We start from the raw sequence: 27,228 nt of genomic DNA on the forward strand, positions 1-27,228 counted from the left end.
CATTTATTTAATACCAGAGAAGGTATTCAGAAATCCAAGCAGTGCAGTAATGAGGTGGCAGATCCGGCTGAGAGCTCTTCCAGGGATTTTTTTAGGTTTCACATTTTCCTGGTTCCTTCCCGTTTATCATCTCTGCTCGGTGACTCACAAAAAGACAGCAGAATGGAGAAGCAGAATGGAAAAAATGACTGCAAAAAAATACAGAATCAGCACAAAATCAGCACCTGGAGTTATCTGCAGTGCTCCATAGGGATTACTGCAGTTACCCCAACTGGGAGAAATAGAAGAGCAGCTTATCCTGTCTCTATGCCCAGAGACAATAATTCCCCCCACATGGCCCCATTGCTTTGCTCCTGGGGACAAACAGACCCAGCCAGAGGGGATCTGGGAGACAAGAGAGCAACCATGGCCAAATAACCAGGAGATCCTGTTGTTGCATCCTCTGGCATAGTTAGCAATATCCTTCCTTCCCTTCCTTTATCACACTACATTATTCCTCTTCATTATTATGTGCGCTACGGCTGCCAGCAGACTCCAGCTGGAATCAAGAGCCCTTGTACGAAGTCTTGAGCATATGCACAGTAAGAGCTGATTTCTATTTTAGCAGCTAATGATTGAATGGGAGATGGGGAAGGGGGAGGAGAAAATCATTTCAGACTGATCTAAATGCATCGGTTTTAGCTGTGAGCAAATATTTTATTTTCCCGTCCTCTTTCAGCCCTTTGGAAATGTGTAAGAAACACATCATTTAAATATTTACATTTTCCTCCCTTTCTTCAGTGGAAGATATGCACTGAATTCACATAAAGTTTCAGAGGAAGAATTTGAAAATTACTTCATTTAAAAAACAGATTTTTGGGTGATTATTTTCCTTTACACCCCTTATACGCCTTTGGAAACCACTTCGTAAAAAGCTGTAGTGCTTAAACAGTCTGCACACTTTCTTTACTGACTTTTCATCTGATCCATGGGCACAGGTATGTCTTGCAGTACACTTACTGGCTCTTAGAACAGAGATGGATCTCTTCAATAGAACAGCAAATTAAAGGCAAAGTAATTCTCTACAAGATGAGGTGAAGTCTGAGCCCAGTTAACAAAATGACATACTTGTCACTGGCCATATCAGTGATGAGGAAAAGGATGGATGAGTTGAACATACAAAGGGAGAGAAAATCTTGATTTTGTATTGATTTGCTCTTCTGGTGAGGAGAGAGCTCATCCCAGCATCGAGGTAGTAATGAGGGCAAAGTTGTGTTAGGTGTGACAGGTCTGCCACTGCACACTGAGTAATTGTCATGTTTGCTTCCTGGCCATCGATGGATGTTGCCAGCCTGGATAGCAACATATCTGCTGATCTGGTATCTGCCAAGGGTGGGCATGAGGTGGCTTGGAGGGAATAGGATCCAGCTAAGATCTGTATTTCACACGAGACTGGGAAGGATGACTGTCAAAGTGCCAAACAAGACTTTGGAAATATGGCTTCAAATGGGACCTCTTTTTCCCCAGAAATGGAAACAAAATCCTTCCTAGTGATAGAAATCCACTGAATTTCTCCCTTATCCTGCAAAAAGGAAGTTCTGAACTCTCATACATCAGTATGAGGTATTAGAAGGCTTTTTACCTTCTAATAAGGGAGGTTTTTTTAAGAGTGGATAAATTGTTTGTGTTCACTGCTAAGGAGAAAGCAGAGAAAGGAGAGACCCTATAAGGCTCCACTAAAGGCACTACATAGTAACAAAGGAAAAAAAAATAAAACCATGGAATCATTAAGTTTGAAAAAGACCACTAAGGTCATCCAGTCCAGCCATCCACCCATCCCCACTAATCCATATTCCTCAGTGCCATATCTATCCTTTTATTGAACACCTCCAGCAATGGTGACTTCACCACCTCCTTGGGCAGCCTGTTCCTTAGGGTGAATACATTTTCAGTGCACTGACAAAAAAGACTGGTCTTACTCAGGCTCTAGTGCACTTTTGCAGGAAAATGAAATTATTGTTCTGTTGAATTAAAGAATTTAAAGGCCCAGATGGCCCATGTCACCATCCAGACATTTGTTTTTTGTAGTCCTAGTTTTAAAGCTTCAAATATTTATAATCTCTGACTTTTCAAGAGGTTGTATCCTGTTCTAGGACTGGCGTGTTGATGGATTGTTTCCACTGTAGCGAGAAGTTCCTTCATCCTGACAGCATTAAGGGTAATTATGAATGGAAGAAAATGACCTGAAAGAGGAATAGAGACCAAAGAACAGTTTGTGACTGCCATATTTGAAACACTGCTAACTACGTATCACAGGGAAACATCCAGATCTATAAAAAAGGGATGACATTCTTTGTATAATGCTGAACCAGTGTGCCCAGTAAGATGATTTGTTTCTACAGACAGAGCAGCAATGAGGCAGAGGTCATTCTGCAGGCAAAGGACCCTGTCCAAATGTCCCTGCCCCATTACGTGGCCATGTCTCTCACCTGTCATTATATAGGTGTAGCTTCTGAGGTAGTCATCTGGGCTCTGTTATACTCACCTGGGAATAAGTAAGTCTTTCTGTTGTACAATTCATCTAAAACTATTCATCATGAGAAATGCTGTTACAATTTTGGAGTTTGAATTGAAGCTACAATAGCCTCATCTGTCAGTAGCAAGGAGAAAAGAGAAAAGCTTATTCTACTGTTTTCATCTTAATCTGTGACAGAGTGGCTCTACCTGCTCCCAAGTTCTTCTTCCTCTTTAGTATGAAATCTCCCAAAACCAAGTGGGATGTAACTATGTCCTTCCCATGAGCATCATTTCCACCACTGTCAGAGTCCTATGGTCACTGATCTCTCCAACTTGAACCCCACGCAGGTTTTTTCTTAGGTTGTTCCTGTGTTGGCAGAGGACCTTCTGTGGACCCTCTGTGAACGGGTCATGACATTGTTGTGATGCCAAAGAAAAATCTTACCTGCCTCAATAAGATGTGACAGCTGCTTGTTTATAGGGCTGCTGCCACTGGTACATGGCTTATCAAGGGGCATCCACTTGATTCTTCCAGTCACATTCTCGCACGTGATGGTGCCAGAGGTAGGAAGCTGCTTATTGTAGCCAGTCGGGCATGTGAAACGTAATACTTGCCCCACAGAATATACTTGTTGTACGCTCAGAGAGGCATGAAGGACAGTTTTGGGCATACCACAAAAACCTGGGAATTCACAAAGCAGCACATTGTTAGGCAGATAGGTTTGATTTACTGCTTTTGTTTTGCATAGAATCATAGAATCATTGAGGTTGGAAAAGACCTCTAAGCTCTCATCCAGACCAGACATCAACCCATGCCCACCATGCCCACTAACCCATACCCTTCAGTGCCATATCTCCCCATTTCTTAACACTTCCTCCACCACCTCCCCGGGTAGCTTGTGCCAATGCCTCACCACTCTTTCTGAGGATAAATTTTTCCTAATGTCCAACCTGAATCTCCCCTGCTGCAACTTAAGGCCATTACCTCTCATCCTATCACTGTTACCTAGGAAGAAACAACGTGATTTGTATTCATATAAAATACAGGCAAGTAAGATATACCAAACTTTCCTACCTCTTGAACATCTAAAGAAATCATTTACTTGCATGTTTTCACTTGCTCAGACAAACAGGTATTATAGCAAATTTATTCTCCCTGACTACCAAAATAATTAAAAATTGCTCATTATCACTCCTATACTGCTTCCATGGAAATGAATGGAAGAAGTGTTACAGTACTGATTAGACTCTAACTTACTTGAATTGTTTACTTGCTTCGGAGGTGCTGGGCTCTGGGTTTCTCTTGCTGGCTCTTGTGTAGAATTTAACTTAGCTGTGTGATTCTTTGAGAACAAAAATTTCTCATCTGTGAGAAGAAGATATATTTACTGCATGATAGCAGGACAAAGAGCAGAGCTAAGCCTGAGCAGTCAGGCTTTTACAGACAGAACAGACTTGTTAGAAGTTTTAATTTGCAAAGACAAGCACAAAAGATCATTTGTTACCAAAGTGCCCTGTTACATCTTGCATACTCACTCTGGGAAAACACCACAAGCGCCAAAAAAGTTGGTAATCGCTTACCAATGCATACAAGTTCATCGTGGACCCAAGAAGCAGTCCCTGATACCTTCAAACACCGAATGGTCAAGGAGTTCCCACTTCTTCTCCTGTAGCCATTGTCACACTCATAACGCAGTTTGGTCTTCAGTGGATATGTGTCAGCAGCCACGTCAGCAAATTCAGTAGTTGAAAGAGGTGGGCATTTTTCTGCAATCAGAAAATCTATGATTTAGAACAGCCTGTGCACCTGCCTCCAAAGGCTTCCAGTATCTTTCTGAACTATCAGTGCCAGACTGTGCTCAGTTAAGTATCTGGGCTTAATTCTGCTCCCAGTAAGAGGTTTGAAGTTATAGATGTTAGAAGAAGGGGTCTGGGAGATATTCACCTGAGCTGGCTAAGGGAAATTAAATTCAGCTTGGTAAGAACATCACCTGGGTGAAACACAATTCAGGTTGTCAACCAGAGTGAGCTCTGCATTACCGCGTTTATGTCTGGGATCCTATGGGGCTGTGGCATTGAAGTTAGATGGGCAAAGGCTCCCCTGTATCAATTTTCTTAGAAAGAGCTTTCCATGTACAGATCTCCTGGAGCTGCTGCTTGCGACAGGACAGCACTCCTGTAGAAAGACATCATGGGAGGTTTGAAAGTCACCCAGGTGCAGCCTGGTGCATGATCATGAGGTGATGGCACCATGTGTTGCGGACATCCAGGTCTGTCTGCAGCTCTGGTTGGTCTGGAAGTAAACCCAGAGTCAGCTGAGTCAGTGTGCAAATCCAGCTTCCTCCTCCTCCTCCTCTTCCTCCTAACAGAGGATTGGTCCATTGTTGGAGGGCTAAGGGATGAAACTGGATGGCGTGAAAGCAATGGGAGAAGTTTTGCTTCTTTGATTGATTGTCTCCAGGTCAAGAAGAGGCTTTGGTTTTCTAATTAAATTATTAGTTATTTTACATGATTTAAAATACACTTATTACTTACATTATTTTTTAAATATTGCTGTTATTAACTATCTTTATTCACATTGGAATTAGCCATTACCATTGATTTTACAAGAACAGATTTGTGCAAAGTGCAGAAAAATTCCATTGGGAATCTCCACGATGTAACATGAAACTTGCATTTATCTACACTTAATAAGAAATTATTAAAAGTTTCAGTCATCTGCAAAAGCGGAGTAGACAGTTCTCTCTGGGCACACCAACAAGCAGCTTACTAGGAAATTAGTTTTCAAACCTATATATAACTTGTCCCCAAACAAGGATGTTAAGTGCTGTGTCATCAGCAAATTGCAACTAAATATACTTCTCAATCAGTTGGAATGAATTGAGATCATTTTCAGTGCACTTGAAAGTTGAGCTGCAGACCCAGAATATAATAAAGGCACTACTTAATGATTTTTTTAAGGTCTAAAGGCTGAGAAATCTGAAAATAAAACATACTGGGTGCATCGGGGCAGGCACTCGGTATATTTGGGTTCATGATCTGTGGCCCCTTAAGCTTATGCATAATAGTAACAGCTATTATGAATAAAATGTTTAATCACTGTCTTCACATTTTCTACAGCCATAATTAATTCAGCCTTGGAACTAGCGAGAAAGACTCTGAAAGGGCCTTGAATTCCTGATAGCTGTTCATTTGGCATCTGCCCTTGACTTCCTAAAGTGACTTCTCCTTGAAACAAAGCCATGCCCATAGCAAACCAGCCAGCAATCCCCAAGCCCAGTCCTGTAAAGCTCTGTTAGAGCCACTCATCATTTTCTCACTTTGATATTTTCTGCCCTTTTTGCTTTTCATTATCCTGCACTTGGTAAAAGTCACTAAGTTCAAAGAAGGCCACAATGAAGAGCATTGTGAATGGCTTAACAGCCAAGCCACACAAGGACTATTTTCATGCCCCCGTGTCTTTGTGTTATCAAAGAACTCACCTCACAACCAAATCAGACTGTGGCTTCAAGTGAAGCACACGGCACTCGAAATAGTTAACCACATGGTTTACCACAGACTGTCAGGGTGATTAAAATTAAAGAGTTATCAGATGAGCAGCAAGTTGAGAGCACGTACTCTCACTTTCCCTATAAGCTAAAAGCATGTTTCCCTCAAGACTTCAAACGCCTCTTTGAAGCAGGCTGCAGATCTGAATCTCAACACAAGGTACCCAAACCTACAACTCTTTAGTCTCTTCATAAGAAAAGCCACAGCATCTAGCCTATTCATCATGAAGGGCAACTGTTGTTTCAGTCAATGATCAAATGAGTTTAGGCTTCTTCTGAAGTTGCAGGCATCAGATGAGGGTTGCATATAAATGGTGCACAGGGGTGGCAGCGAGCAATACCTGGTTTCCAGTTGAGCTGTGCTCTTGGATCAAAAGGTACAAGATTCAGCTGGATCTCATGCAACATTCCTATTATCTAGACTTTTCATTTCATCCACATCACTCACATTCTCACCTTTTCTCATCTAAACTACTGATGTATCTTCTTTGGCTTTTACAACCACATTCCTTCTGATCCAGAAAGAATTTAGAAAGATGACTCTCCTAGGCCTTACCTTGGCCATTCTGGGCTTCTCTTTGCTTCTCTCTGTTGGCTTCCACTTCTTTACTGTCACATCACGTGTTTTGAACCATGGAATCATAGGACCATCAAGGTTGGAAAAGACCTCCAAGATCATCCAGTCCAACCATTTGCCTACTACCAATATAAACCCACTAAACCGTGTCCCTTAGTACCACATCTAAACATTTCTTCTGCTCTCATTTTTGAGAATCTTCTCCTTTCCAACAATCATATCCTTTCAAAACCATTGGTCTTGTCATGTTTGACCTCCTCTCCCTTTTTTTTGATACAGAATTGATCAGCTTTCGGGTTTACTATTATACCAGTCCTCATGCATGAATATGGATGTGCCAAGACATCAACTGCCATTATTCCTCTTCATTGTCTCTAGGTGTTCTATCTGTGTTCGAGGGTGCTTTTCTTTAAGTGGGCTTTTACCTGCCTTTCAAGAATAAGTAGGTTCCTGACATGCTGATCCGTAGTACTTCTGCACTTCTAATGTCTTATATTTGGATGCTAAATTTTCTGTGTCTGACAGTTAGTGGCACCATGCCTGACCCAAACAAGCCCAACTTACCATCTCGCACTTCAGAAATTGTGGCAGTAGATAGTAATTCATGTGAATATAAATTACATAGTGATAGTAATTCATGATCATGACAATACACCCAGTGAAGTCCATCTAAGATTGGAAACTATAATTTGGCCACCAAACCCAAAAGAACTTCCAGTGCTTTGACATTTAGAAGCTTCATAGGCTCAAACTAATTCATATCTTTACACTCTCTTCAAGGTGCAGTAAGTATCCTCCAAAGCTGTAGGGGCTGTATGTGGTTGCATATAGGCATGCAAGAATGTTTCATGGCACTAGACATCACAGGATAGGGTAGAAAAACTGTGCCAAGAAGGAGTCAGGAAGAGATCTGGATTGTATTGCCTACCATCTCTACCATCACCCCAGTCACTCTTCCAAGAGTGCCCAAGGAAACTGGATGGTTTGACCCCAAAAGACTCAAAATCCTTGCAGTGTGGGTGATAGAAGAGTCAACAGATGGGAAAAAAGCGAGGCAACTAAGAAATAGGAGTGCAGGTCTACTCTGTGACTAGATTTCTGACTTTTTACATTTTTTAAGGACGGTCAATTTTAATTTTCTGCTATTTTTCACCTAGGAGGCAATTAATGTTAGTTTGTTTGTGTTCTCGTGATAAGAAAATGTAGATCTGATAAAAGATCAGCACACTCAGGAGACAGCTACCTCATAACCTCTGGTGGCCCAGTTTTCCACAGCCCAGCTTCTCTTCCTCTGACTTCTGCCTAATTTCACAGCAGCTCTGGGGCTACATTCGTGCCAATAATGAGTTTTAAAACCACTAAGATTCCATGACACTGTAACAGTGGTCTTTGTTTCAGTGTCCTCACATCACCTTCAAATCTCCCATTGGGATTTTGCCTCCTGGCTTTCCTTCAGCACACCGCTCCTATCTCCATCCTCAAAGTTGCTGTTTACCCTCATTGCCTTCTACTTCAAACCTGATAATCACTTTCCTCTCTTTCCTTCCCTTGCAAGCTTCATCACCCCTCACCATTTTCATCTCCTTCCCACCAAAACTGCCATATTTTAACATTCAGAGCTACTATCTAACCATTCTAGTCCTCATTTCTCCACATATCAACAGAGTAAGGGTAGATGTGCCACTGGGAGACATGGTTGAGTGGACGTGGTGGTGATGGGTTGATGTTTGGACTAGATGATCTTATTGGTCTCTGCCAACATTAATGAGTCTATGATTCTATGATTTTTGGTGCCTACAGCATTCTTGGAAATTTTGGGACAGTTTTTCAATATGATCATGCAGTGCATGGAGACTTATAATTCAGACGATCAATACCTGTGAAATGTAAAATGAAAAGCAGAGTATCTTTTGGTGTGCTCCCCAAAATTAAGGTTAAGCCTTCCAAACTCTGCTTGTCATCTCTGCCATAAGATAGGTGGGTTCCTGCTATTCCAACTTAGGGAAAGATTCCCCAGTGCCATTTCAGATGTCTTAAGGCATCTGAGGCACCCATATAAACTCTCAGACATGTTACAGGTGCTATCGGAGGCCAGTGCTAGGCAGAATTCCTTGATGTGCCTGTTTTTTGGCCTACAAACCATGCCAAATCTTTTGTAAGTTTATCATCCTGTGCTAAATGAAACTTAACTGCCTTCTGTAACTGATGCATACCTAACAATTAAATCACTGTAATTCAGTAATTAAGCAAGGAATACAGGCATTAGGGTGAGACTGGGTCCTTAACCAGAAATCAGGCAAGATAAACCTTACTCTATGCTGCAGGATTGAAGAGCTTTTCAATAACACATAGAATAGCCACAGAGATCCCATGGCACTAGTGATGGAGATCTTTATTTCAGTGCTCTGACCAGTTGAGAAATTCCATAAATTACTCGCTGTGGATCTGTTTTTCACAGCTTCATCTCCTTGACTTTATCTCTACTTTCTATTCCTACAAGTTAGGCTTTTGGCTCTCCTCGACATTTAATGCCATCATCATAGAATCATAGAATCATTTGAGTTGGAAAAGACCTTTAAAGGTCATCTAGCCCTACTCCTCTGCAATGAACAGGGACATCTACAGCTAGATCTTTTTTTTCTTACATGCAGTCTAAATCTCCCCTATGTAGGTTCAGAGGAAAGAAAACCATTAGCTAAACCACATCAGTTCCTTTAGTGCTTGTATGTCTTCCCTGAGATTTCCCAGTCACATATATTATTGACCCAATAGAAATCTTTGCTCGCAGTAGTTGTTCAGTACCAGTTTTTGTGAAGCTCACCTGTGTTTTTCTCTTCCATATCTGAGTTGGCCAAGTGGTGTTAGACAAGGCATCAGAACAGCACCTTTCGTCCCAAATAAGTGAATGGGGAAATTCTTAGCAGGTATTTTTAGTGATTAGTCAAACACAGGCAGTGAGTCATGCCATGGCAACCTAAACTCAGAATTTCCTCTGCCACGTGACGTGTCACCGGCGCTGACATTACTCTGATGTAAAGTTAAAACAGCGAGCTGCAGACATAGGACATTTTTCCCCTAAATACAAAGGCAATAGGAATGGATCAGTAGGAAACTGGCTGTTTGAAGATCTGGCTAGGAGCAGGGGACGAAGCCAGGCAGTTCAAACACTTGCCAGTAGAGAGATGAAGAGAGCCTTTCCCTAGAGATGCCAAGAAATCCAACTATGTCAAAATGAAGAGATTTCCCCAGCTGTTCCTGAAAAGCTAATTCAGCCCAAGGGGTTCTTGCTGTCTGAAACTCCGTGCTCTCTAAATAGAGCATACCTCATGAAGACGAAACTGATATGGGTGAACAGAAGGAATTGATACCAGCAACTGGACTGAAATGGTAATGAACTTTTTCTAACTTGAAAACTTTTTCCCAAAGGGCCCAGTAGCAAGGTAGCTGTAGCTCTGCTTGCTTCTTTCCCATCTGATTAATGTCATGTGAGTCCATATGGATTTGTAAGCTGGCAATAGATGGAAGCTGTGGTGCTGAGCTGCAGACCTGATGTTTACAATAATTTGCCTGTGAGATTTTGGTTGTCTTTACTGTAGATTAAACACAGATTATTGAATTCATCTTGGTTTGTAGCGAGTCTGCAATTCAAATGACAGAAATGCATTGCAGATGAAAACAGCAATAGGAAAGACACCAAACCTGCAGGGCAGGGGATGGATTTCTGTGTTCCTATTTTATTCTAAGGAATAGAGAATTGAATGTCTGCTGAGTGTGTTATTCTAGAACATGTTTCTATTGAAAAGACAGCATAAAGTAAGTTGGAGTATGAGCTGGGGACTTCTCTATTAACACTTTGTTAAAAAGGATGAAAGCGTTCTTAATCTAAATATTTCCATAAACAAGACTGGAATTTGTTACAGTGGAAAAACCTTTCTCTCGTGGAGGGATAAGATATGAAGCATAGTTTAACCTCAGGAAGCTGCTTTCTTATCTCCCTCTGTAAGGAGTGGAGCTGAGAAGGCATCTCTGGAGGACAGTAGGCATCTAAATCACATTCTTCAATGCAATGCCTACAGGTGCTTCTCTATCAGCTGCAGAGGTGGGTGAGCACTCTGCAGTTAGTGTTTGCATTGGGAATTAACATGGTGTAGACAGTGCACTGATTTCATTTCAATCTTAAATCTCCACTGCTGTGAGTTCCCGACAGAATAGCCTGAAGAGGCTATTTGTTGTGTCTTCTGGTGACCAAGGTGTTCCTTCACTGATAATTTTGGGGGTAAGTGGTAGATGGAAACTTGGACGTGAGCTGGCAGCGTGCCCTCTCAGAACAGAAAGCCCACTGTGTCCCAGACTGAAACAAAAGAAGCATGGCCAGCAGGGCAAGGGACCTGATCCTGCCCCTCTGCTCTGCTCTACGAGACCTGCCATGCAGCACTGCGTTCAGATGGGGAGTCCTTGGCTCAGGAGAGTCATGGACCTCTTGGAGTGCATCCAGGAGTGGGCCACAGAAATGATCCAAGGAGGATCTGTTGTGTTAGGACAAGGGGAAATGGTTTCAAACTAAGAGGAGAGATTAAAAGTAGGAAGGAATTTTTACAAGATAAGGAAGGTTTTATGATAAGGGTGGTGAGGTACTGGAGCAGGAAACCCAGAGAGGTGGTGGTTGCCCCATCCCTGGAGACATCCAAGGCCAGTCTGAATAGGGCTCTGAGCAAACTGATCGAGCTGTGGATGTCCATGTTCAGGACATGGACAGCAGAGGAGCTGGACTAAATGACCTTTAAGGGTCCCTTCCAAATCAAACGATTCTATCATTCTGTAATGATTCTATGATTCAGTGATCTGTCTCCCTTCTTCCATAAACATATTTATCTCCATTAAAATAGATTCATGCCTTTTTTTTAAAGTGAGTGTCACCCAGCAGACATTTCAAATCCCTCTGTAGTCACTAGAAAGGGACTTGCAGAAGGTGACTCATCACACCCTTATATGCAATCTGGTAGATGATCTGTGCCCTAAAAGTATCTCTTTATCTCCTCTGGCTAGGGAGGGGGTCTACTCATCCATCTTGATGGAGACACCAATGGTGCAAATGGCTAAAGTTAAGGAAGCTGAAATCTCACACCTGGTAGGAACTGGACAGGGGACTTGCACTGCAAATGTGGATTTGAAAGAGGGAAAGTTAGGAAAGAGGGGGAATGTTTCATAAGGGAGGGAATGGTAGGTAAACCAGCTCAAATGCAGCCTTCTTGGTTCTGTGGTAAAATCACAGAGCTCCGTTTCTTTAAAGGAAAATCCTGAATGCAAAATGATAGGAGAACATAGAGTCTGATTTTGTAGGTATTCTATGTGAAAGCATCATTTTGGTATGTAGCATTTGGTTTTTAAATAGATTTATCTCATTTTTTTTTATTAATCTGTGGCTTCTGTTACACTTGGCTCTTGAGTATTTTCCTCTAAATGGAATTACACATCACTGAGAAGGAAATTTGGCTTTTTAAGCAATGGTGGACATTCAGACTCCTTTGGCTGGAACTTTCTCAGCCTTTCCTTTTGTTGGATTGGAAGGGCTATGGAAAATATCCTCTCTGATAATAACTGAACTGGATGATCAGCAAGTGTCCCAGTCTTGGACAACACTGAAAAAAGGCCTGGTGGGAATCTTGACTTTTGGAATTTGGAACTCATTTGATTTGACTTATGATCTTAGTGTAGAACTGGTCATTGAGATCTTTGTTGGAATTCTCGTGAGTGGAATGGAAATTATCTGTCAGCGTTGATTGCTTTTTCTGACCTTGTGATGAATGGAACATTTTGACAACTAAAGAAAAATATATATCCTTTTTCTGAATGTTTGCACTTTAAAAAGAGAGAACATCAAGAAAAAGCAGCAGATGATAAAGTGCTGGGATGAGGAACAGGGATTTGAGCAAAGAAAGTCATAAGAGGACTTTGGAAATGTGATTTTAGAGAAGCACTGAAGGAGGTGGAAAGAAGAGTAAGTAATCCAGGTTGGGAAATTGTTCCAAGATTTGAGATAAGTTCTGGAGATGGAGAACACAGGTAGTTAACATCCAAAAGCTTGGATTTGAAGATGCAGCTGATGTAACAGGAGAGACAAAGGTACTCAGCTGGACATCAGGAAATAAAACAGTGGGGCCAAAATCATGATACTACAGGGAGCAAGTGATGCTACATAGTGAGCAGAGTCAAAGGTCGTTTTTTTCCAGTAGCAGCTACAGTGGATTTTTTTTACCATAATAAAAGGTAATCATAGAATCATACAGAATCATGGCATCATTTAGGTTCTAAAAGACCCTTAATAGCAAACTGGAAGTGAAGGACATATGGGGACATATGTAGGGAGGAGATCTCTCTATCTCAGAAGCAGATACTGCAGGCTTTCTTTCCACAATATTCTTTTTTTCTTAGCAGGATCACAATTTTAACAATTAAAAAATTAGTTTTAGATTGTAACTCTATGATGGGCACTTTGCTGCTGAGGATCACTATAACTGGAAGTTCTATAAGCATATTTGCTCTCTATTTGACCTTAAAAGAAGCACTTGTGTGTGGTTGACAACTTTAATTTATTCTGCACTGCCTTTCAAATCCATGGAAGCAAGTGCTAATATGCAAGTATAATGGGAAAGAAATTCCTCTCATTTAAATGACTGAGATCTGGTACCCATCTTGTGTGAATGAAATTCAGCTGAATGAAATTCTTCCTTTTGTGAGTTTTAATCCCTTCCAGGTTTGACTTGCAAATATATTCAGTGTATTCCTGTAAAATGAATACCAAGATGGAAAGGTCATAGGAGCACAGTCTAGCTTTTATCTTGTATTTGACCCTCACCTAGCATGTGTCTTGTCCATGCCTACAGCTCCTAGGCACTGCTGCTGTGCAGGGTAAGTGAGGTAAAAGTGATGTTCTTCAGGAGAAAACCTGAATTTCTCTTTTCCTCTTCAGCACTAAGGTGTAGTTTAAATTAACGACCCTTGGTTTCCCCATATAATGTCAGAGAACTTTGCCCTCTGCAAAACACTTTGAGACCCATCAGTGAAACTGTTCTTTGAAATAATAGATTTTATTTTCTTTTTCCCCCAATGATATTTATTCCCGACGGTTCTTTTTTTTTTTTTTTTTTTACTGAAACTCTTGCAAACAACAACTATGGCAAGATCTGTTTACTGAACTGAACCTGAAACATTGGGAAGAGCTGAAAAGAATAAGGCAAAATAACATGACCAGGATTGTGTGTGTTGGGATGAGGAAGACATGGCTCTTTTTTGACCACGTTGATCTAGCTTCTTTCCTTTTTCTTTGCTTATGCCAGGTCTGCTTGTTGAACACCATAAGGAATAAACGCTCTCCTTGTCGAACCCCATAAAGAATAAATATGGCAGGTCTTGCAACTGCAGTACTTCAGGCATTTATACAATAAAAAGTCCTAAGCTGGTACAAAGGGCAGTGTTTCTACCCATTTGTGTTACTTGCAGAGACGAATTTATATAAATTATTATGTATGAGCACTGGGAGAGACATTCAAAATAAATACAGGGAGCTGAGGGAAGCTTAGAGGTACAGCGAAGAATGCAACGCTATGCATTTATTTATTCATCAAAGAACTGGAACATGTGAAATTGCATAAAATGCAACTACTTAACACCTCACCATTTTTTTTCCAAAACCCAGAAAGATTTCTGATAAACGAGACTTGTCAGCAAGAAGTCTCACAATGTCTCCTGGGCACAGTAATACAGAGAGCAAGATGCAGGGACCTGACTCATCCCAGAAGCGATCCCATCCATTTACATTTCTCTGGCTGAAAGTCTCACTGCAATGCTCTCACATGCAGCACTTCAACAGCTGCCGTGGGCAGTGGAACTTCGTTTGGCAAACAAAATACCCCGCATAGGAAAAGGTTCAGCCTTTACAGTCAAAATTATTTAAACAGAATGAAATCAGCTGAGGGTGAAATATTTGTTGAAGAACTTCTGCATTAATGGGTAGAGCTGTTTGGATATAAGCATCTCAATCTTTCCTTGAGATGCCCTGACCTTAGTGAAAGACACAGCTCTGCTGGAGAAGATCCATGTTAAAATATCAGTTTATCCAAAACCCTTTAGGCTGTGTCTGCTCACACCTCTGAACCTAGATGTCACCATCAGATACAGAAGGAAATACCACATTTATCCTGAGAATATAAGTTTAATCCCCCCTGAATAAAGCAGCTTAAAAGCAAACACACTGATACATCACCAGACCACTCCTTAGTGCACACAACTGTCACAGTAAATAAGCCAAATATAAGCAGTTTTGTAATGTATACACATATAAAACTGTGCTGAATGAATTAGCTGTCTCCATTTATATTTTAAAGGTTCTGCTGCTTGGGAGGTGTGGCTGAAAGGACATTTGGTACCTTTAGTACCTATAGCAAACTTGGATGGCACATTTTAGCTAATAGCAGGGCTATCAATTTTATCTATAGAAGCAACGACATTTCAGTGTCTGTTTTTATATTTCCTAATGTACAAAATGGAAAAACAAATTCAGAAGCTGCCTGAAAAGCCCAAAGTTGCTTTGATCTGCCCACTGTTCCAGAGGTGGGTTGGAGGATACATACATTACTCAGACAAAAGTATCCCATGCTGCTCTAGATTGTCTCTGACTGATGCTTTGTGGGCACAAAACCCATTCCTCTCATTTTCTTAGAATAAAAATTCCTTAGTGCTTAACATCTTTCCTTACCTGAAAAGAGTCAGGATGTTGCGAACATCCTCCAGCAGCCACCACGAAAATGCAAATCATATTTTCCCTCCCCAGAAAGCAGAAATAGTCATTTACCTGCCCTTGTCCCCATGATGGATCCAAGCAAGAGCCACATCAAAAGGTGCTTGAGCTCCATGGGACTTGTTTACATCTTTCCTCCGTAACGCCGAGGATGGTGAAGTTTCTGAGAAGCGAAGGGTTTGTGTTGGCTGACCCTACAAGCTGTCTACTGCATGGTTAGCCCTAGAACTACCAAGGACTAGCAAGGACTCTGCGGTCAGCAAACGGTCGTTTCACTGACTGGCTCTGCAGAGAGATTAAAGGCTGCTCCCTCTTCAAGTATTAGTAGCTTTTATCCAGGAAATCAAACTTAATGCACAGCGCCGCAGTGCGTGCCGTCGTGGGGAGGAAGTGGTTTGACACATCAGAGCTGCTGACTCCAGAGCTGTTCCTGCAGCTGAGGGCAGTAGAAGGGGCAAAATATTAGCAGGTTTCTGCAGCCTCTCAGCTCCAAACACGCGGCTGAACAAGCATTTGAGAAGGATCATCACCATAGTATAGCTGTCCGGTGTATGAGCGTGAGTATTAGACACAAACTGTGTGCTCTGCCTATAGAGTAAAAAGTCCCAGTGGATATTGCTTTGGCTTTTTGGAAGTCTATCTGCTCATAGTGAAGCCCCACTTCATTTGTATTTTGAAGCATGCAGCTTCTCTGAGGCAGCTGAACTCCTGAAGGAAGGACATTTGACCCCTATCTACGATCCCCTACCTATAGGAATGAGGTTGGCAGGTTTGGGAATGGCTTCTGTTGTCCATAAATTGTTTAGGTTTCAGCTTCAGCAAAGCTGATTCCTACAAATGGAAAATTGGAAATGAGGAAGGAAATACTGCGCTTTATCTCCATGTAGTTTTTCTACAGCCATTCCCACAGAAATAATTATCAGTATCTTGAGAATTAGTAGAGATAGACCATATAAAAATGGATTTTAACTGCTTCTTTTTTTTCTTTTTTTTCTCTTTTTTCCCCCACTGGTTTGGATACAACCATAAGATGCACTACTTACATCTGTTCACCAGGGACTCCATGCTTACAGGTATTCACTGGCTTTGTTTTAGTAGTGAGGGTGCTTTCACCAAATTATTTCCCATATGTAAGAGGATAATAGGAAGCACTCATACCAAAGTCCAGTGAAAGACCTGGAGAGATTTGGTCTTTGAACACCTGTCTGACAGTCATAGGTCCTAATTTATCACCTTTTTCCAAGGTGCTCAAAGATATGCAACCGCATATGGGTCAACTGGGTTAGGAAAACGTATTTAGTGAATAGCACTGAGAGAAATCCCAGAGTTTTCTCAAAACTTGTCTTTCCTCTACTAGACACTGATGATCTGCTCTTTGGGGGTAGAGGAGTTCACTTCCAATGATTTCTTCTGTTTCTTTCCTGGTTGAACTATTGACTTTCATAGCTATTTCATAGAATCATTATGGCTGGAAGAAACCACCAAGGACACCTATTCCAACACTGACCCACCATATCACTAAACCATGTCCTCCAGTGCCACATCTCCCCTTTTCTCAGACATCTCCAGGGACAGTGACTTCCCCACCTCCCTGGCAGCCTGTGCCAGGACCTCACCACTCCTTCAGAGAATAAATTTTTCCTAAAATCCAACCTGAATTTGGAAGGTGGGAACCATTCCTGCAGCCCCCTCGTGCCAATTTGCATCCCCCAGCTATTCTAAATTCCAGCAGTCAGTACATGAGTGCAGACCCTGAGAAAAGGGCAGCAGATGCAGATTCTTCACTAGCTACATTTTTTTTTCTCTTGCTAGCCAAAGTCTTTTTTGGAAGGTAAGTTGTGAGCACTTCCATGCAACCATTTACTTTCAAGCAGCAAATCTCAGCATAGGTGGATAGTAATCACTAAGATTTTATTAGAAATGGTGAGTTTTCCTCCAAGCAAGAGCACGCTATGTACTGTCAGACGGAAGGAACGGTGACCCCAGGTGGTTAATTACTACAAGCACATTTTGCATGAGAAAGACCCGTAATTCAGCATTTAGGCTTTTTAAAGGTCAGAAAAACGGTTGCTGCTTGTGAGAGCAATTAGTTAGGTCAGCTTGGTGAAATAGGTCAGCGTACTGAGCGATTCCTGGAAAAAAACAGCACTGCTTCTGCCAGCAAAAGGTATTCAGGTGCCCTAAAGCAGAGCTGGGTGCAGAAAGGTGGGGGGAAGGGAAGGGCAGCAAGAGCAGAGGAAAGATGTGTATGCAGGAAAAAACACAAGATTCTTTTTTTACAAGAAAAATAATTACAATTGGTGTTATAATTTAGATGATTTGTAACAGAAATGTGTGACAAGAAAAGAAGGGTTAGTGATGAAAAAACTCAGAAGTGGTGGAAACCTGTTCATTGCAAGGGAGTTGGGCCAGATGATTTTAAGGGTCTTTTCCAACTCAAACGATTCTCTGTTTCTACGAAACCTGGATAATGATGGAGAGAACTAGGAGTTTCTTGAGCACTGAGGAAGGTGGGGTTGGTAAAAGAAGATGCTGGTAGTTGAGTGTTCTCAAAATGGTCTCCAGGGTTTGGCTGCTCAGAAAGTGCTCTCTTTCAGCAGAGGGCTGGGAGGAAAAGAGACCACCAGATGGTCTCAGTCTCAGAGACAAATGGGGATGGCAAAGCAAGATGCTGCAAACTATTTTTGATTTTAAACAATGCCGCAAAACCAAGAGAGATGAGAGGCAATGGCCTTCAGTTGCGCCAGGGGAGGTTCAGGTTGGATGTGAGGAAAAAATTATTATCAGAAAGAGCAGCAAAGCATTGGCAAGGCTGCCCAGGGGAGCGGTGGAGTCACCGTCCCTGGAGGTGTTCAAGAAGTGTGTGGATGTGGCACTGAGGAACATTGGGTGGTGGGCATACTGGGGATGGGCTGAGAGTTGGATTGGATGAGCTTAGTGCTCTTTTCCAACCTCAGTGGTTCTGTGATTCCAAGATGCAGAGAAGGAGTTGTCAGAGAGCAGAATGCAGACTCAGTTCCAGCCTTTCTTAGGTCTATGCTTAACAAGGGCCAATTAAAATCCCTCAAAAATGCTCTTAAAAATCTGTTTGAAGTTCTTCTAATCAGTGGAGGCTCTAAGTTCACCTACCCTGCACCTGATGCAGCTTTATCTGTTGGAAAACAGCAGAATCATTCAGAAACCAGAGAAAAAGCAGAAATTCACAGAGCCCTGTATCAAGATCTTCCCGGAGACACATTTCCTTTACTTCTGCATCTGAAATAAAACAGATTAGTATGAAGTTTTCAGCTGGGCACTGTTTTTTAATAAAACCTATGGTGTTGTAAGCAAAGACAAGTCCGCTTAAAGAACTGCTATGATGTTTTTGCAACATGGTCTGTTTTAAAACAGTGGTAAATATCCATAGAACTCACTAGAATAAGCAAGCTCTGTGCTTTATTTCTTTAATTCAACAGTTCCTCTGTGACTCATTCTTACCTAAACCTTCTGTTGAAGGGAGTAACATTTCATATGGTCCTTGTCAGGACATGGGGTGCATGAATAGCTAACTAAATGCTGTTAACCTGTATGTTTCTTATATTTCCTTGAATGTATGGGGAGGGTGGTTAATAACCAAAAGCTATTTCTGTTTGTTTTGTTTTTTACTTTGGAAGAAATATATGGGAACCTCACCCTAGGCATAGGGAAGCAGTGCTACCCTATAACAGCTGCAGCTCAGATAGTCTTTGCACTTAAATCACTTTTGGCTTCTTTTACAGATTACTTACTGATTAGTATTTTCATTAAAAGTCATTACAATGACATGATAAAACAGGCTTTTGCCCCACAGATCAGCTCTAGTTTCTTTCTTTCAGACACGCTTATTTTCTGGCCCAAATCTTTTCTGCAGTGGAAAAGATACACACAAACACAATATTTTTTGCTCTACCACCACCTCGAGGTATGAAAGTTTTCTCTAAATCTGGAGGATGCTCAGTGTAGAAAGAAGCTTTAGGAACGGAAGAATCTAAAAAAAAGCATCTGCTGTCAGCTTTCAGAATTTCAGAATTAAGCCAAATGTGGGAATGTATTCACAGAGATGACAAAAATTACATGTTTGGCATAAAGGACTTTCCTATCCTCCACAACAACATCCAGCTCTGCTGCAAAGCAGCATTACAGAATCATTAAGGTTGGAAAGGACCACTAAGATCGTCTAGTCAACCATCAACCCATCAATGTGAAAACATGGGGAAATCCTGGTTATGCCACATGTTAGAAATGATCATCGGAAATGTTTCCCCAAGACCTACTTATGGTGACCAATTTTTTTAATCTACTTTTTATCTCCAACAAAAATGGGGAAGAGCTGACACGTGGCACACAATTTTTGTACCTTAAGTGAATCATATTTGACAAGGTCACAGTTACAGTCAAGAGAGAACTGCATGGTCCAGATAGTTGTTGAAGTTCTTTCTTGAGTCAGCGGAGAAAGTCAACAAGTGCAATTACAGGGTGATTCACCTCTTCTGGACATTGACATCTATATGATGAATCACCCATCCAAACTTCTCTCCATCCCCCCATCTGCAGACTATTCAACCAGCATAACCAATTTAAACCAACCATGAGCCTCTTACATGGCTACGGCTGGGTGATGTGGATCCATCCCAAAAATCCACACTGAACTTCAAAAGGGATAGCTTAAATTGATTATTTATTGACTATGAACAGTCTCACCTGTCAACCATCCTGGGCGTTGTTCGTCATGCTCTCATTAACCATTTATTTCACTGATGCCAGTCTCTGTGATGAAGACCATAAAACTGAAGGGAACCACTGGGGTCTGGTACTCAGAGCTGGATAAAATCCAACAACTCACTCCTTTACAAACCCATTATGCTTCATTTCAAAAGTTGGAGTGTACATGAGTATTGAAAGGAACCTGATGTGCTCCTGCCTCTGTCAGTTGGTATCAGGAGGGTTTCATCCTCCAGAGCAAATCCAAGAATCGACATCTCTCCTTTCTCAGTGTTTTGAATACTTCTCACCATAGCTGTCTCCATGAATATTTATTATACTATGGCTCACGGCCAACAAGTTGAGAATATGGGCCTTTTGTTCACATCCACAGAGATATAGGAAATTCTGCTTTTCTGAAACACAGAATGCTTCTTTGCATCAAAATTCTTGCTGTTGGACAAACAGCTTTAAGCTGCCTATGTAAAACCAGGCCAGGACTAAGAGACCAGGGTCACATAGTGTCCCTGAAGATCCTTCATGTGAAATAATAATAATAACAATAGTAATAATAGTAATAGTAATAGTATTTTTTAAAAAGCTACCCTCTTCCCTCCCAGGTCAGTGTGTGCAAGGTCCTAAACTGAAAAGGTTCATGCAGTGTCATACATAAAACATAAGCACAACCTAGCTGGATCAGGCCATTTTCCACTAACATCCATGGATGTTACATGAGTTACAGGCTGCATCTCTGTTAATGGATTTTGGATCTATTTATGGACAACTATCAACTCTGTAATCCCCATTTGAGTCTGTCAGTACCACTGTCCTCCACTAAACCTTGTCTGGCAGCAAACTGAAGGAATATTCTATTCCAAAAAACAGCTTCCATTTTTTTTGTTTTAGATGGATCTACCGTGTCTTTTCCCTTCTGTTACTGTAGGATTTGGTGGGTCGTTTACTCTCACCTCCATAATGCAGTTAACCTAACTCATCAGCCCCATGTTCTCCCTCTCTTCATGTCCAAGTCCCAGATCTGTGCTGACATTCTTTGTAAGGTGACTGTTCCATCCCTGTGATCATTTCATTGTCCTTCTCTGGACTTTCTCCAATTCCACAAAGTCATTTTTGAGATGCAGTGTTCACAATAGCACAGGCCACCCTACATGTGGTCCCACCAAGGTTTTAGATGGCAGCAAAACATTGTTCCCAGCCCATTCCCAGCGATGGAACCTGACATTCTGTTGACTTTTTTTAGCTGTTGGTGGTATTCTCTAAAATGATCAGATTAGTGAGCAGCAACAGTCAAAATACATTCTATCATTTCCTTGCAGGAATCCAACACCAAGCACATTATTATTAAAATAAAACAATATCTAATGAGCAGATCTGAAGGAGACATAATTTTTAAACTTTTCTTTCTCCTCAGACTTGGTGTCAGGCTGAGCTTCTGGCTTATAGGAAAAGTTGTGTAAAAATGGGTGAGCATACTGAATGGCACTGATTAAATGTCAGAAGAGAATGATGTAGTGAAAGGTGTTTCCCAAGTTATACCGTGAGTCTTCGCCTATTCAGTTATTTTCAGGTTATCTGGACCATGAATATAGATAATATTTGCTGCATCTGCAGAAGGTACAAAGCCAGGAGAGCACATGAATATATTAAAGGGCAGGAAGAGAATTAAAAATGACCACAATACACTGGACAAAAAAAAAACAAACCGACAAGCTGGCTGCAAATTAGAGAACAGGTGTGAGTAGTACGTGTAGACAGAATAAAACATCCTACCTGCAAAACTGAACAGCTGCATCAATGATTAGGTAGCTCTTCTTCTGAAAACAAATTAGGGCTCGCGTGTAAAAAGATCAAATCAAGCATTTAAAAAATGTAAATGTAATTCTGAAATGTAGAAAACATGCAAGCAGTTCTCTGTTTGATGCTGTGACAATAAAGACATGGATAGGATGTTATGCAAGCATGAACCAGCAGAAGACAGCTACGAGGAAAGGGCAAAGAGGATGACAAAATGTCTGGAAAACATGATCTCGAAGGAAAGACTGGATAACTTGAGACTGAGAGCAGAATGATGATGGAGAAGGGGAAGAAAGGGACAAGGTAACAGACCTTGGTAATGGTTGGTAATGACTGAGGTGGAGCTGATTCTGCCTGGGCACAGCGTGAATGACCCCTCAATTTTTTTCCAGACGTAGATTCTAGGCTCTGTTAAGGATGCTCCTCCATTTCTGGACACAGCAAGCTACAATCAGCACTCTCAACCTATAATTTTTTTCTCAGAGAAAGTCCTTCTGTATTATCATTTACTGTTATTTGCCATCTATCATTCTATGATTCTATGATCTAACCTACCTCTCTGGGCAGTCTCAGAGACCAACTGATTTTTGTACCAACAATTCTTTAGCCCAGAGAAAGTGCTTAGCCTTCCTTTTTACATGAGTTTGTGATCGTATTGGGTCTATACATGTGTATAACATAATGATGTTGTTTATTGAAGCAGAAATCAGACCAAAACTCTGTGTAATATCTGTCTTGGACACTGGATATGCAACACCTGCCATTATCTAACCAAGAAAAAGAAGGCTTTCCTCCCTAGACACCAAAGATGAAACTCTCCACACTTTTAGAATCTCACAGAGGAAACGTCTATACCCAAGCTGTCTGTCTAGACTCCCTTTACTGTCAACTAAGACAAGTAGGCTCAACTAGGGCATGACTGTATCTCAGAAAGTGTTTTAAATAGGTCAGATGAAACATGCCCTCTAAATACCCGTTTTTCCACGTTGAAAATAAAGAGGATCTAGATGATAAACTCAGACATAAATACCCCATATTTTAGGCATCTGAAATCAGAGGGATGAGTCCGACCTCTGTGATACTACTCCAATCCTACCATTGGGCACTCACACTGCACAACCATAAGAGAACCTACCATAGTTGAAGACCACCATTAGAAACCTTCCTACTGCTCATCATAAGGCAGCTTTCTAATTCTTCTTCAGTTTTAGAAGTGGGGTGAGTGCTTCTCCTTAGGATGCAGTTCAGTTGAGGCAGAGTTAATCTCAGCAGTGTGAATTTTGTTGAGTCAGCCCTGAAGTTGACATCTCATAGGAAGCTGTTACAGATGTCCCAGAAACTGGGGTTAAATACTACACCATAGAAATAAATGTGAGTGGTTGCATTTCAGTTCTTAGATATTCTTAATCCAGTGCCTATTCCCTGAGAGTGAAAAAATCCATACTGCACAGATATTGAGGATTCCTTACAGAAATGTAAAAAAGAACTTTTAAATGTTAATACTAGAGGTAGGAAATGTTTAGAAAAGTTTTTCAGCTAGGCTAAGTTGGAGGTTTCTAAATCTAACTGCTAACCAAGAAATGTTAGTGTAAGAGTGAGAAAATTGGTGAGGAAGGAAGTAGAGTAAATGTAGAAAGGCCAGGATACTTTTTGCATCAGCATGGCTAAAGAAATAGAAAATGATATGACTTGGTCCTCTGCGAGCATAAATTATTAAAGCTGGCCTATTGTTCATTGCATATTAAGGAGTCATTCCTTTGTTTTTGCTCCTAATGAGTCCCAGCATTCTTTTATGACGTCCTTTCAAAGAATCCCCAAGCTTCTTCTTACAGCATCAAGAGTAATCCTTCAAATTATTGCCAGAGTAACCCAGGTTGAGAAAATGCTGCAAAAGTCAGACCTCATGCCTGGGGACATCATTTTAAAGCACTCCTTTCCTGTGGATGCTTCAGGGTTTTCTCTTTGGAGTGTATTTATACTGCAGATTTAGCTGTTCTCAAATACTGCAATGACACCCGTATTCAAGGACATGTAGACGAAGATGATCTAAAACAAGGCAATTAAGTGTTGCTCTGGCTAATGAGGGAGAACTGATGCTAGTAAACAGAGCTGTAAGTCTGAAAAGAGACACTTATGTGTGAAATACTAAATAGTAGTCTGGTTTCCTTTCTTTTGGGTTAGATTTCTGTGACCTTACTTTATTGCTGTTACCATAATATTGTTTTCATGGACCAAGCACTATCTGTGCAGTGGAGAAGGTATGGGGTTGGGCCAGCTACCGTGGGATTAGCACACGTGGTCTGAGGATACCCACCAACACTTAACTCTTGGCTTTCAGTTGCCACAAACAAACTCCATCTGCTGCAATTAGTAGTAAAAAATGTCTTGGTAGTTGTGCTGTTCAGGCCTCTGATGGTCAGTGCCCTTCTGGGGCTTGGGAGGACAAGGAAGGAGAAATGTGATCTAGAGAGGAGCTGAATGAGATACATGTTAATGAAGTGCGGGAGGTATTTCCATAACACAGCTTTTATCTCATGCCCTGTAGCTGTTCCTTGAAAAAACAACAACAAAAAAAAAAAACAAACAGAAAAACAACAAAACAGCTCTGTATTAAAACTGCTGTATTAAAACACTGCTAAACAAAGTCAGTGAAGTCAACAAAACTCCACTTACCCTGAGGAAGTATGACCTTCATAAATAAAAGTTTGCACACTTTATAGCCAGACCTATTACCCTGTTCATGTGACCAAGGAAGGGCCAGCCTGGTGATTGTCTTTGGAGGCTGTAGAGTACTTGCTCATGCATGGCAAATAGCCTCACACTTTCTCCTCTGCACCAGGACAAAGCTCACCGTAACCATAGAGTATTTGGTCCTGAATAAGGGTCCTTGCTCCAGGACTCCGAGCTGAAACGGTGCGTGCAAACAGCTTCAAAACTAGCTGCATTTCCCAACTGGATAACAAATATGCAAACTTTGCTGAAGACCACTTTTCCTCAGCAGCATCCCATCACATCTCAGATGGTTTCGTGCTTCAAAAGGATACAGCAACACTTACAGAAAGCAAGTGGTCAGATGGAAAAATAGCATGTACCATTAAATATATATATATATATCTATAATAATAAATCATTGATTGTTTTTATGGAGAACAATGGAAACCCCAAAACAATTGATATGACTAATAAAAAAAGCACAGAGAAGACTCCTTGATTCAGAGTGTTTTGCCAACTTATTTAAAGTTAGAAAAGGAAGGTACTCTAGATGCCACGTCAGGTACATGCAGGTCAGATATCACAGGAAGAACAGATATAGGACAATACAAAAATACAAAGCATAATGAAATGATGGTATCTGCCTGCTTGGCTATGTGGTATTCATACCATGTCCTCCAAAAAGAGCATATCTGTATCATCACTCGTAAGTGGAATTTACATTTGCATGAATACACTAAAATAGAAAGATTTCCTTTCCAGTTCTTGGTCCAGTCATCAGCTCACAGAACCTGAACTTTTTCTCACTTTATTGAGAAAAATACAAATCTTTCTAGTGACAGAGCTCAGACTTGGAGTATTTTCTGCTATCTTCAATGGACAACTGCCCTAGAGATTTGCTAGTTGAACTCCAGAGAGAGAGGAGAGAACATGGTGGAACTGGGCAAGTAGCAAAGACATAACTTGCTTCGGCTCTGTGTACCTTCTCACCCTGGCTCAAATAACTGAGCAAACAGATGAGCTAAGCAAGGGAAAGCTCATTGAGAATGGCTTCCCATTGAAAGGAGTGTCAAAAGATAAGCCCAGAAAAGATGGCTAAGAGTGCCACATACTAATTTTGGTCTCTCCAGCTCTGAATGTGGCCTGGGGAAAGCACTGCCGAAAATCAATAAAGTGTTGATAATAACACATTTTTAGTAAAAATCGTGACTGTAAGTACAGGGATGTCTCTGTGTTATCCTGTTTAGTGTCATGTAGTCTTTGAGCAAAGACAGTACAGTAGAAGTCTTTGTTCAGAGCAGTTCTAATTCTGAATAGCTAGAAAACAGCTATGAAGAAATTTAGTTGAAAAGTTTTCTAACTTAAATTTAAAAAAAGAAAGAGAGAGAAGAGCTTCATTTGTTTTTGCTTCAGGAAGCTCTCCGCACCAACAGAGAAGAAAGTCCCTTTCTAAAATAACAAGAAATTCATTAGCACTTCTTGTACTGTTTTAAGGTCACCATTATAGATATTTTTGATAACACATCCTTTTACGCGCATGTGGTCTGCTCTGACGGTGGAGATAATGCTGTTTACAAGGTTCTTACCCAAAGAGTGGGTATTTTTTTTTTTTTTTCTGATGTCTTCCTCGTTTTTCAGGAACAGAAGAATAGAAGATGTTCACTTCTGGCTATGGTTCATTTATGTCTAAGGTCTTGGTTTTCTATACACTGGAAAAAGGGAGAAAAACAAGAAACGTGGTGAATATTTCCTTCAGAAAGATGGAAGTTCAACATCCAATTTTCCTCATGTTGCCATGCATGATGCCATGGGACCAGATCATTAGGACTTCAGGGTATCCTATCTCTAGCTGCAATGCTATTTCTTAAGAAAACCAGGAATTGCTAGGTACGTCTAAATTCCCCATCAACGTAAATCAGTATCAGGTCCAGTAATCCATTCCAACAACTAGGATATCTCCAAAGGAAGAAGCAAGAAAACTCACCTAAAATGCTGAATAGTCTGCCCTTGCCATGAAGCATGTCTTAATTTCCAGTCATTAGGATATTTGATAACATAGAGAATTCAAGTTTTTCTCTCTTGCATGGGCTGACATCCTCTGAATAAACACATAGCACTTTGTACCTCATTACAGCAGTACGTTGTGAATTGTAGAGTTACCAGAAACCCCAGGGCACCCAAACCTCTTTACAAAATTACTGCTATGAACAAAAATAACTGCTGGGACATAAAATGGGACATGGAAACTGTTCCAGTAAAAGTAGAAAGTGTTCCTTCATGGAATGTCTCCTGGAGATTATTTGTCTCCTGTCCATAGCTCATGCTTGAAAACTTACTGGATATCTTAATTTTAGACAACTACAATTGGATGAGATGAAATATGCTGTAATTGTATAAGGCTTCTTACTAAATCTTACATGTCCATATATCCACTATAGGCAGTCCTACTTTGAAGGGAGTGTGGGATATATCTGCTAAACAGCTGGGAAATGCTGCCTGGAGCTTGCTGTAGGTCAAAACCCTAAAGCAGTGCCATTCAGACCAGACTGGTCCATTCCCAGTGTTGA

The 27,228-nt window shown here is 41.0% G+C and overlaps 2 protein-coding genes across 4 annotated transcripts in view; both read right to left on the bottom strand.

The window, feature by feature from the left end:
- The window catches only part of MKLN1 (muskelin 1), a 679,793-nt gene that overhangs the window by 346,721 nt on the left and 305,844 nt on the right, over positions 1-27,228 (bottom strand). The gene's annotated exons all lie outside the window — the stretch shown is intronic.
- Positions 3-15,773, bottom strand: IL15RA (interleukin 15 receptor subunit alpha). Of its 2 annotated transcripts, none has more exons than XM_048933836.1 (5): positions 15,473-15,773; positions 4,078-4,263; positions 3,755-3,862; positions 2,942-3,178; positions 3-2,222 (listed from the first exon to the last, which is right to left on the bottom strand). In XM_048933836.1, the coding sequence occupies exons 1-5, from the start codon at positions 15,531-15,533 to the stop codon at positions 2,092-2,094; spliced, it is 723 nt and encodes a 240-aa protein (XP_048789793.1). In that variant the 5' UTR covers positions 15,534-15,773; the 3' UTR covers positions 3-2,091. The 2 variants fall into 2 exon arrangements, with proteins under 2 accessions (XP_048789793.1, XP_048789794.1); XM_048933837.1 differs by having other exon boundaries at positions 3-188; positions 15,473-15,768.

Source organism: Lagopus muta, chromosome 1 (assembly GCF_023343835.1).
Source record: "Lagopus muta isolate bLagMut1 chromosome 1, bLagMut1 primary, whole genome shotgun sequence".
Classification (NCBI taxonomy): domain Eukaryota; kingdom Metazoa; phylum Chordata; class Aves; order Galliformes; family Phasianidae; genus Lagopus; species Lagopus muta.

Excerpts from the sequence above, each read along its gene's own strand:
- IL15RA (XM_048933836.1), bottom strand. The coding sequence starts at position 15,533 with ATGGAGCTCAAGCACCTTTTGATGTGGCTCTTGCTTGGATCCATCATG. Across the intron at positions 4,264-15,472 it reads CATCATGGGGACAAGGGCAG|AAAAATGCCCACCTCTTTCA; the intron begins GTAAATGACTAT and ends TTCTGATTGCAG. Across the intron at positions 3,863-4,077 it reads CGATGAACTTGTATGCATTG|ATGAGAAATTTTTGTTCTCA; the intron begins GTAAGCGATTAC and ends TTCTTCTCACAG.